We start from the raw sequence: 11,698 nt of genomic DNA, 5'->3' as shown, positions 1-11,698 counted from the left end.
AGACTGCCTCCGAAACCCAAGGAAGGGTCGCTATGAGTTGGGTCTGACTCGATGACACATAACAACAACAATAAGGTTAATCTTTCATACTAAAATTAAGATAAATTAGTACTAAACTTTACTCAGTAATTTTACAGCCAACTTGACAACTTTATTAACTTTAACTACACAGCCCTTCACTGGGATTTTTGTCTCTGTACACTTAAAAGTAATGTGTATTCTAGCATTTTTATATTAATCAAATTATCACATTGTACAACAGAAGTTATAGCCTTAAGATATGATTGCTGTTGTTGTTGTTATGTGCTCTCGAGACGGACCCGATAAAAAACGACCCCTCCTTGGGTTTCCGAGGCGGTATCACTACGAAAGTAGATTGCCCAACCTTCCTTCTGAGTTTTTTTTTTTTTTTAAATATTTTGCAGTTTTGCAAGAGTAATAGATTTCACAGATCCATTACACCATCAGAGATGCAAAGAGGAGTAGATATTTATTCCACAGGAAAATGAACTGTGAGTTTCCAATGCCGATTTAACAATTTGACATGATTTAAACTAAAAAATGAAAAATGAATTTCATAATTCATAAAAATCTTATATATATAATATATAAATAGAATATAGAATATAGTATATATAATATATAGTATACAGTATATGTTGTTGTGTTGTTGTTATGTGCCATGGAGTTGGACCGACTCATAGCGACCCCTCCTTGGGTTTCTGAGGCAGTATGACTATGGAAGTAGATTGCCCCATCTTCTTTCCGAGGAGTGGCTGGTGGGTTTGAACCGCCAGCCTTCTGGTTAGCACTCAAGTGTCTTAGGCACTATACTACCAGAGCTCCCAACAGTATATAGTATATAGTAATATATAATGTATACTATATGCTGTGTACTATATACTGTATACTATGTAATATACACTATGTATACTATATATACGTGCGCGTGTGTGTTTGTGTGTGTGTGAGGGTATGTCCTATGTGGTAGCATAGTGCCTAAGGCACTTGACTGCTAACCAGAAGGCTGGCGGTTCAAACCCACCAGCCACTCCTGGGAAGGAAGGTTGGGCAATCTACTTCCATAGCGATACTTCCTCAGAAACCCAAGGAGGGGTCGTGCCTCTGGGCATTTTCTGATGCTAATTTTACTTTCTGTCTTTGCATTACTGAGCCTCAGGCCTCTCTGGAGGCCCCAACTGATTACAGTTAAACACAGAGAAGTTCAGAAAACCACTATAACTGTGATTATCTGGATTTTAGAAAAATAAGAAGAAAAGTAACATGTCGTTGTTGTTATGTGCTATTGAGTGGGCTCAGGTTCATAAAGCCCCTGTGCAACAGAACGAAACACGGTCTGGCCCTGTTCCAGCTTCACAGTGTGTGCTATACCTGAGCACATTGCTGACGCCACTGTGTTAATCCATCTTGCTGACGATCTTCCCTTTTTTCGTTGACCCTTCACATTACAAAGCATGATGTCCTTCTCCAGGGAATCTGAGATCACATAGGGAACAAAGCACAGTTATTTACAGAACAATGTGTATCACTCTCAAGAGTAACCTCAGTGGTTAGAAGTAGGCCAGTGAAATCAGTGACCTAAAAGATTATGACAGGGACCAAGTTATTTGCGGCCCGGGAGGGACTTACCTTGCTGGAATAGATGGTTCTGGAGTCAGAGACAAAAGATAAGAAAAGAACACAGACATGATCTATTTGTCCAATACACATGGCATGAGGAAAAGAAACATTATTAAGTATCAAAAATACAGAAAAAATCAGAGAAAATCAACACAGTAAGTGCAGGAAAGATTGTATTCACTTTACCATCAGGTTCTTTCTCCTATGCCACTGAATATTTACAGGTGGTTTAGGCTCGTGTCACTCTGCACACAGTGAAATTTTGTTAGCCTCTTTCTCAAGTTATACAAATGCATATACTAAAGTGTTCTCATATAAGAAAACTTCAAAAAGTCAATTTTTATAGTAACCTTTTTGGTTCAGACTAATGTATTCAGCAAAAGTGAAAATAATAACAAACAAGAATATATTATGGCAGGTGCTAGCAAGGATGTGGACCGATTGGGACTCTCATATACTGCTGGTGGGATGATGATACAAACACTGTGGAAAACAGTATGGTAGTTCCTTAAAAAAAAACTGGAATTAGAAATACCTTTGACCCAGCAATCCCGCTATTATGTATATGTCCTAAAGAAGTGAGAGCCAGGACAAGAATAGATACATGCAAACTCGTGTTCATCACAGCACTATTTACAATAGCAACAAAATATAGAAACAACATATGAGTGTGTCAACAGAAGAATGATAACCAAATTGTGGTACACAAACACAACGGAATACTATTCATTCCTAAAGAATAATGTAGAATCTGCAAAACACTGCATAACATGGATGAACTTGGAGGACATTATACTGAGTGAAAGAAGTCAATCAGAGATGGATAAATATATTAATTCATTATTGTAAAAAGTCAAGAAAACTTTTATATGTGGGCGATAATTTTCTTTGTTAGTTACCAGGGGTAGAAAGGGAAGGGAGGGAACATTGCAAAAAAAAAAAAAAAAATGCATTGATCAATGCCACTTTAAGTTCTGTTTATTTCACTGTATATAAATTACATTTCAATAAAATGCACAAAAAAAGAACATATTAAGCAATTATGTGGTGCTTTAAGCTTATTACATCATTTATTGTTCACGAAAATGTATACTTCGACATAGGAATTTTTAGGTCTATTATATAGGAAAGAGTGCAAAACCTTCAAGAGATTTCTGAATTTCTTGCACATAAACACCATGCAAATACCAAGCACACACACATAATTCACATAGTGCATTTAAGAAGAATACACAAAGGGATCTCACAATTTGTCAAAGCCCTATAAGATACAGGTTATTTGTGTAAAATTTGGCGAGTAAGTAGCTCAAACAACTAGAAAGTACTAGAAACAGATAAATGGATATTTCTAAGTTCAGTATTTGCTTGAGACTTACAAAGTTAAGCAACTATGAATAAAGGAAAGATCCAGCACTTGAGAATTAAGGATGTTAGAATCTAGGGCTTTACTGGTTGTCCACTTCAATACAATGTCCACTGTTGGTCAAGGTTGACTCTAGCTAGACCGTACTAATTCGCCTGGACTGCCAGAAGAACAAATACATCAGTCCTGGAGGAAGTGCAGCTGGAATGCTCCTTGGAAGCTAGAATGGCCAGACTTTGTCTCGCACATTTGGTCACGGTGTTAGAGGAGATCGTTCCCTGGGAAAGGGTACCATGCCTGGTAAAGCAGAGGTGAGGAGGAGGAAGACCCTCAACGGATGCATTGACACGGCGGCTGCAATAGTGGGCTCAGGCACAGCAAGGTTATGAGGACAGCACAGGACAGGCAGGCTTGTGTTCTGTGGTACATTAAAAAAAAAAAAAAAACCTCTCATTGCCATTGACTCACTTGGACTCATAGCAACCCCTCCTTGGGTTTCCAAGGTGGTATCTCTATGGAAGTAGATTGCCCAATCTTCCTTCTGAGGAATGGCTGCTGAGTTTGAACCACCAGCCTTGTGGATAGCAGTCGAATGCCTTAAGCATTACACCACCAGATAGGTAGTCTAAGAAATATTTTAGTAAAATTAAAACATTTTGGGGAAACTGGTTCTGGTAGAGAATAATGGGAAAACTATATTCAGTATTGCATATCAACATTTGCTCTTGTCATTAGAATTCATAGTGAGCATTACTTTTACTTTGCTCAAACAAATTTCAGTTCACAAATACACAATGAAAAGAGTTTTATAATATACAACAAGCAGTGAGAAGTATGATTGTATAATAATGTCATGCCTTTCAAAATCCATTAAAAAGGGAGTTAAAGAAAATGAGGAGTGGTTTGATTACATTAGAATAGGTTTCATTATCTATGGATAAATTTGAGAGGACCTTTAGATAGGATCTGATGAAATGAGGAAGAGATAAGAGAACACAATATGAGCAAAAGACAATGAAACAAGGCCAACATGACTTCTTGAAAATGTGTTTGTGGGGGTACAGTAAAGACTAAACCTCCAGTCAGTTCAGGTTATAGAATAAGCAAGGTGAGCATGGGCCTCCTTGTTATTACTTACTAATCTTTACTGAACAATTTCACAGTTCTCACAAATCAAAGATTTTGCTGCTAAGTACAGCAGACATCTATCTCTCTCCCAACCCCTCAGGACCATTCTCAGAATCAAAGTGTTTTTTGAAATTTACAATACCTGCCAGAGATAGAGTACAAAGTAAGCAAGGTAAGTGAGGGCTTACTTGGGTTTACCAATCTGTAGTGAACAATTTCACTTTCTTTTTTTTCCCCACAAATCTATATAAAACTATTCACTACATATTAGCAAGTAAGCAAGTGTCTTGGTAGTATACTGCTGCTATAATAGAAACACCACAAATGGATGGCTTTAACCAATATTGATTTATTCTCTAACAATTTAGAGGCAAAAAGTCAGAGTTCAAAGTATCAACTTTAGGGGCTGGGTGAAAGCCTCTAACTTTGTACTTCAGCTCTGCCTCCTGTTCCAGGCCATCCAGAGCTGGAAGATTTTTCTGACTCATGCAACAACTGGCTCTTGAGGCTAACAAACCTGACATTGACAAGTAAAATGATATATCCCAAGATAGGCAGGTAACATGGCAGACCACTGGTTCAAGTCCAGGAACAATGCCAAGATTGGCAGACCACATGGCAGGTCAAAACTCAGCCAGATTCAGGGTCCAAACCAACCAAACACCAAACTCACTGCTGTTCAGTTGGATCTGACTCATAGCGACCCCTCCTTGGGTTTCTGCTTCTCTACAGAAGTAGAATGCTCAGGATTCTACTTGCTTCCGAGGAGTGGCTGGTGCATTGGAACCAGCAGCCTTCTGGTCAGCAGTCAAATGCCTTAGACACCAGCAGTGTCAAAAGCTAGCAACCTTTCGCAAAGCTTCGCCTTATGTCCTGGAAACAGGCCACGCCCCAAATGAAGCTCCCTTTCCATTGATAAATATCTTACAGCAGATTCTACGTGGAAGTGATTATAATCTCATCCTGGGCAACAACTACTACATCCACCTACCAAGCCGCTTGGAAATACAGTCCAGCCAATTTGACACACCACCTTAACTACCACATTTCATGCTTTGTCAACTTGGCACCCTAGAGAGATTTCCTTCATTGGATGACCCAATTCTTCTAGTTATCAGGCCCAATTCTCCTGAGTGGTGACCTCACCCCCTTGGCCTGGAAGGCCCTGTTCTAGTGGTAACCTGGGCATGGCAGCCCCACCCCATCAGATTTGGACAGCAGATCTGGCCCCATCCCACTGACACTCATGTATGGCAGGCCCACACTCCAGAACCAGTTGGTGAAAATCTGACCCTGAAACCTAGGAGACTGTGCTAGTTTCACCCTTCGACACCCCAGAGACCATAGTCCTACACTTTGAGAATGAGGGAGCTCTGCTTCATGTTGCCTTGGTCTCTTCAGCTTCTGTCAGTTAGTGCCTGAAGGTAACTCACGATACCAGGAAGCCTCCTGCCCCAAACACTCACCTTTCTCACTCTGTGGGCTGGCAAGCCCATAGTTACGAACCATGTGTGTCTCTTAGCTCTGCTGCCACCATCTCTCTGCCACTCTCTCTGTCAGATTCTCTTCTACAGTCTCAGAGCAGGGATCTCAAGTCCAAGGACACCCTCCCTCTGCTTGCACCTTCTAGGTATTTGTTAGAGCAGCACCCTGCCCTCTCAGTACCAAATTCTGTCTTGGTTCTCCAGTGCTGCTGTTAACAGACATAGCACAAGTGGGTGGCTTTAACAAACAGGAATTTGTTCTCTTACAGTTTAGGAGGCTAGAGGTCCAAATTCAAGTTCTGGCTCTAGGGGCTGGGTAAAGCCCCCTTGACTTGGGCTTCACCTCTGTCTCTTATTCCAGGGCCTCTGGAGTGGGAGAATTTTTATAACTCCCACAGCTTCGGGCTGCTGAGGGAGATGAACCCAAGGTTAGTGAGTAAAATGGCATAATCTCAAGATCAACAGGCGGAATGGCAGGCCAAGATTTAGCCAAATGCAGGATCCAGATGGACCAAAAAGCTAGAGGCCGTCCTCAAAACTGATCCTTGTCTACTGGAAGCAGGCCACACTTCAAAGGCAGCTACTTAGCTGCTGACAGCAGACTCCGCCACGGAAGTGATTACAGTCTCATTGTAGGGAATAACTACAACCAGCTACCCAGCCACTCAAAACTAAGGCTCAGCCAAGTTAACACAAAACCTTAACTACCACACCAAGTAAGCCTGTGCTTCCCTTGTTTATTGAGTAATCTGCCCCTGTTGCCATTTCAGTTGGTAACCTTTTATGGATAACAAAATGTGGCCAGAGACGGGTAACAGTTGAAATCTAATTAAAATTATTGTTTCTTAGTTGGGATGTTTATTTTTTGTATCTCAAATTAAAAAAGTAGTAGTTTAAAAGGTAAATCAAGTTAAAATGGTGTCAACATTGAAATATAGTGGGTATAAAGGCATGAGTGCAGAACCATGAAATAGTTTAATTTCCAAAATAAATAACAAGCCCATATATCTTAAGCATTATAGAGTTGCATTTCATAGTAATTCTTTTTTTATTCTTTCAACTTCATGTGAAGCATTATATTCTAAGTTTAGTTATATATGATAATAAAAAATAGATATCCAAATTTAATAAATTTGATCAAATTCAAAGAGTAAATCAGTGGTAGTGTTGAGCCCGGGTTAGGAAGGAGTTGGTCGGCGCGAGGAATTTGCCAACACATGACAATGCAAGTGCAAGAAGGAGAGTTTATTGCTAGCTCGAGCTAGGGTCCCTGCTCTCACCGATGCAGCGGCTTGGGCATATGACCCCGTACTCTTTTACTATCACATTTTTATAGGAAAAATATAGGGTGGAGTAGCACCAGGGCAAAGGAGTACAAATGATTGGTTGTTGCTAAGGGGTTTAGGGCAGGGGTCTGAGATGTTGGGGGACGTGTTGGAATCTCCCGGCTCCAAAGTCCAGTTAGGGAATTATTATCTAGGGAGGATGTGAAGCCCCGATGCGTGGGAGACTTGGAGGGGCCAGGTAAATCTCTGATACGTGCTGGAATCCGGAGGGTAGATAAAAGCCCTGAGGCATGGGACGTGTTAGAATCCCTGACACTAAAGACTCCTGGTTAAAGATCAGGCTTCACAGTAGAGCTGAGACAGCTATTTTCATACTCCTTAAAATACCATTCATTTCCTCCGGACTTACTTTTGTTGCCCTTTGGTGATAAAGACAGAAAGCATAATTTCCACTTCACCCCAATTATCCCCCTGTTCAATTCTTTACTTTCATCATCTCTTGCTTTGTTAGGAAAAGCTTTATTTTTATTTTTTTTTTTCCATAAAATGAATATATATGGTTTATACCATTAGGCCATTTAAATGGGGAAGTTTTATTTTCTTTTCCCTAAACCAAAAAAAAAAAAAAAAAGCTCACTTTGGTAGAGTTTATCCAACTCACAGCGGCCACCATCTGGTTTCTCAGGCAGTAAATCTTTATGATGCCCATCATCCTTTGGCTCAGCTGATGGGATTACACCGCAAACCTGATTAGCAATCAGATGCCTTAGGTACAATGCCACCATGGAAATACAAATTGGTAATACAATTTGTCAATTTCAAAATATTATCCTCACTTTGTGATTTTTGTCATATTATCTTGTTAAAATTTTTCATAAGTAAATTTTAAATTTGGCAACGTTTCTTTTTTCAAAACTTGCTGACATTATTTTGTTCATTGCAAAGCTTACTCAATTTTATCATCCTTGTTTTTCCTCTGCTCGTTCTCCTTCTCTGAACAATGTCTCTAAAATGACTGTAAGCCTGGCATTGCATTTACATGTTCCAGAACTATTTCTATATTGTAATTATCTGCCTTCTTATATGATTTTACTATCCTGTGCTTTCATTTTGAAATCGGCTCTGTTCCATAACACGTAATTTTTAAAACTCCTGAGAAAAAAGCATTTTATCAAATATTTGTCTACTTTCTCTAGGAAATCTTACTCAGAAATATCTTTTTCATGATCATTATAAGATGATTCCAGAAGGAAGATGGGGCAATCTACTTCCGTAGTGATACTGCCTCAGAAATCCAAGGAGGGTTCGCTATGAGTCGGGTCCGACTCGACAGCACATAACAACAACAACAACAATAAGATGATTCACTTTATACTTTTTTTTTTTTTTTTTCTTGTTTGCTTTAACTCTGCTGGTTGTTTGCTTGGGTGGTTGGTTCACTGGTTGGTTTTAAAACACTTCTAATATCTTTTTGTTATTTTTGTTGTTGTTGTTGTGATCTCATATTAGAAGGGAAGGGCTTTGGTTCCATGTCCAATAACTAGTCATTCCTATCAGTTATACACCGGTAGAGAAGGGTCCACACTTAAATTTTATAATTTGGTTTCTGAAGGTTTTAGGAAATGTTTGTAAATTCTTAACAATAAATAGGATAGCAGTGGATGTATGATCAGTATTCTGAGTAAATGATTTATCTCTCTTTTTCCTAGTTAACTTTTTATTTGGAGATCATGAGAGTGGACAATCAGAACCACTTTTTCCTGTATTATCTTGTGCTGAATTTTCCATTAGAGGATGTATAGGAGAAGATAGTAACAGAAAGTGAAAATTGATATATAAGTTTTAGACTTCATCTTCCTAATTACCACAAAACATGTGCTCTCATGTGGTGTTGAGACTGAATCTTAGTTTTTAAATATTATCATTAAAATGCTAGCATTATGATTCTTTGTTCGATATAACTTTATCTTCATTAGTATAAGAGAAACTACTTTTTATGCAGTGAATCCTTCCTACATCATCATGACACCTCACAAAATTAACTATGTTTCCAATTAAACTTTTTATAGTAAATTAGTATTTGACTAATAATTACATTAACTTCTAAATCTTATTTCCCACATTTAATGTTTAAATGTTAGCAATGGAAAACATAAAGTAGGAGGAGTTTAGAACATTTGATTTTTCATTTAGCCACTTTATTTTATAAAGTTGTTTAGGTGACAGGCTTCATTGGTTAATTGTGTGCTTCCATGGAAAACAACCTTGACACCAAACTTTCCTCATGACATTTTTCATCTCTGCATTTCTCAGGGTGTAGATTAAGGGATTGAACATAGGAGCAATGATAGTGTAAAATAATGCAAACACTTTATCCTCAGGAAATGTGGTAGGTGGTCTAAGATAGATAAAGATTGCAGGAGCGAAAAATAAAACCACTACAGTGATATGCGAGGTACAGGTAGACAAGGCTTTGCGTCTTCCCTCAGCTGAGTGATTTCTTAAGGTGAATAATATAACAACGTAGGAACCAAACAAGAGAACAAAAGTTGCCAACACAACCATTCCTGAATTAACAAGCACCAGAACACCAGTCATGTAGGTATCAGTGCAGGCAATCTTTAGCAATGGGAAGATATCACAAAAATAGTGATCAATTTCATTAGAACTACAAAAGGGTAACCAGATTGCCATAAATAATTGAGGAAAGGAATGGACAGCGCCACCAACCCAAGCAACTAAAACAAGATAATTACATCTTGTTCTGTTCATGATTATCATGTAGTGGAGAGGTTTGCAGATAGCAACATAACGGTCCAGGGCCATGGCAGTAAGAATGAAGATCTCAGTACTTCCAAAGAAGTGCATGGTAAATACCTGTAGCATGCAGTTATCATAGGAGATGGATTTTGTCCCCCGCAACAGATCAGTAATAAGTTTGGGTGTGACACTAGAAGTATAACAGATGTCCAGAGAGGCTAAGTGGCTGAGGAAGTAGTACATTGGTTGCTGAAAAAGGTAGCTGCTCAGAATAGAAACAAGGATCACAAGGTTTCCTATCAATAGGGAAACATAACAGAATAAGAATAGCACAAAGCAAAATGTTTGTATGTTTTTGTCATAAGAAAGTCCCAAAAGAATGAATTCTGAGATATTTCTCTGGCTTTCCATATATATATATCCCTTTGGTGTGTATTATCAATGAAAGAGTATCTGAAAATAAAGAAAACATGAATTTGAATGAAAAGTTAGCAGCATAGTAACAATAATATACAACATACCCAATATGGATTAGCATGCAATAATATGAATATTAAGTATTCTTTGTTTCTATAATTAAGCTGTTTTTTCTTTTATGTTGTCTCCTTTATTTTATAAATATATTGGGGAATACTTTTATACTAAAAATAATAGGATTCAGCATGTTTTACCAGGATACATAACCAATGTGCATAGAAAGAGCTGCCAGGAACTCAAGTGACAGACACATAGTAAATGCTCAGCAAAGATGAATTTCAGCAATTGTTATTACTTAAAATAATAAAGATATTTGAGGCAAATAATAATAATAATAATAATAATAATAATAATAATGACATCTTGCATTGGGAAAATCTGCTGCAAAAAACCTATTTTAATTCAATTTTACTAGTAAACATTGAAGAATATTTTAAATATTACCTTGTTCATGAAGAAAAAAAATATATATATATTTTATTTATGAGCATTTTACTTTAATAATAACAAATGTTTAATTGGTTGTTGTTATCATTAGGTCATTTTGAATCAGTTCTGAGTCATAGTGACCATATGCACAAAAGAACGAAACAATGCCCAGTCTTGTACCACACTCATAGTCATCACTACCTTTGATCTCACTATTGCAGCCACTGTGTCAATCCATCTCACTGAGGGTCTTCCTTTTTGTCAAAGACCCTCTGCTTTACCAAGCGTGATATCCTTCTCCAGGTAGTCCCACTGATAACATGTCCAAAATCCGTGAGACAGACTCACCGTCCTTGCTTCTAAGGAGCATTTTGGAAGTACTTGATCCAAGCAGGTTTGTTCATTCTTCTGGTAGTCCATAGTACATTCAGCATTCTTCACGGACACCACAATTCAAATGAATAAATTCTTCCTTGGTCTTCTTTATTCATTGTACAGCTTTCATGTCGTAGGGGGTGATTTAACAAATCTTGGGTCAGGCACAGTATAACAAAGTGACATCTTTGCTTTTGAACACTAAGGAGGTCTTTTGCTGTACATTTGGCTAATACAATTATGGTGTTTGATTTCTTAGCAACTGCTTCATGGGTGTTGATTGTGGATCCAAGTAAAATGAAATCTTTGACACCTTCAATATTTTCTGTTTGTCATAATATTACGTGTAGTCCAGATATGAGGATTTTTGTTTTCTTTATATTGAGGTTTAATCCATACTGAAGGTTATAGTCTTTGACCTTTATCAATAAGTGCTGCAAGGTTGATTTGCTTTCAGCAAGCTAGGTTATGTCTCCTGCATACTGCAGGCTGTTAATGAGTTTCCCTTCTCTTCTGCATAAAGTACAGCTTCTCAAGTTATTTGCTCAGCATACAGATTGAATAAGTATGGTGACAGGATACAACCCTGAAACAAAGCACACCTTTTCTGATTCTAAACCCCTTGTTCTGTTCAAAAGACTACTTCTTGGTCTGTGTACAGGTTCTACGTGAGCACAACTAAATGTTCTGGGATTGCCATTCTTTGCAATGTTATCCATAATCTCTTATGATCCACGTAGTCGAATGTTGTTCCA

At 38.1% G+C, this 11,698-nt stretch overlaps 1 protein-coding gene and 1 pseudogene across 1 annotated transcript; both read right to left on the bottom strand.

Annotated features, from left to right (window-relative positions):
* Positions 1-7,687, bottom strand: part of LOC103210779 — an 11,998-nt pseudogene extending 4,311 nt beyond the window's left edge.
* Positions 7,688-9,131: 1,444 nt separating this feature from the next.
* LOC103210778 (olfactory receptor 4P4-like) lies at positions 9,132-10,073 on the bottom strand. The gene has a single exon (XM_007956689.1). It carries the CDS (start codon positions 10,071-10,073, stop codon positions 9,132-9,134), a length of 942 nt encoding a protein of 313 aa, XP_007954880.1.
* Positions 10,074-11,698: the final 1,625 nt, after the last annotated feature.

This window comes from Orycteropus afer, unplaced genomic scaffold, assembly GCF_000298275.1.
Source record: "Orycteropus afer afer isolate SDZICR_OR568_19922 unplaced genomic scaffold, OryAfe1.0 scaffold00650, whole genome shotgun sequence".
In the NCBI taxonomy this organism is placed as follows: domain Eukaryota; kingdom Metazoa; phylum Chordata; class Mammalia; order Tubulidentata; family Orycteropodidae; genus Orycteropus; species Orycteropus afer.
Note: the sequence above shows the minus strand (reverse complement) of the source record. Positions and strands in the feature narration are given on the sequence as shown.

Excerpts from the sequence above, each read along its gene's own strand:
- LOC103210778 (XM_007956689.1), bottom strand. The coding sequence starts at position 10,073 with ATGGAAAGCCAGAGAAATATCTCAGAATTCATTCTTTTGGGACTTTCT.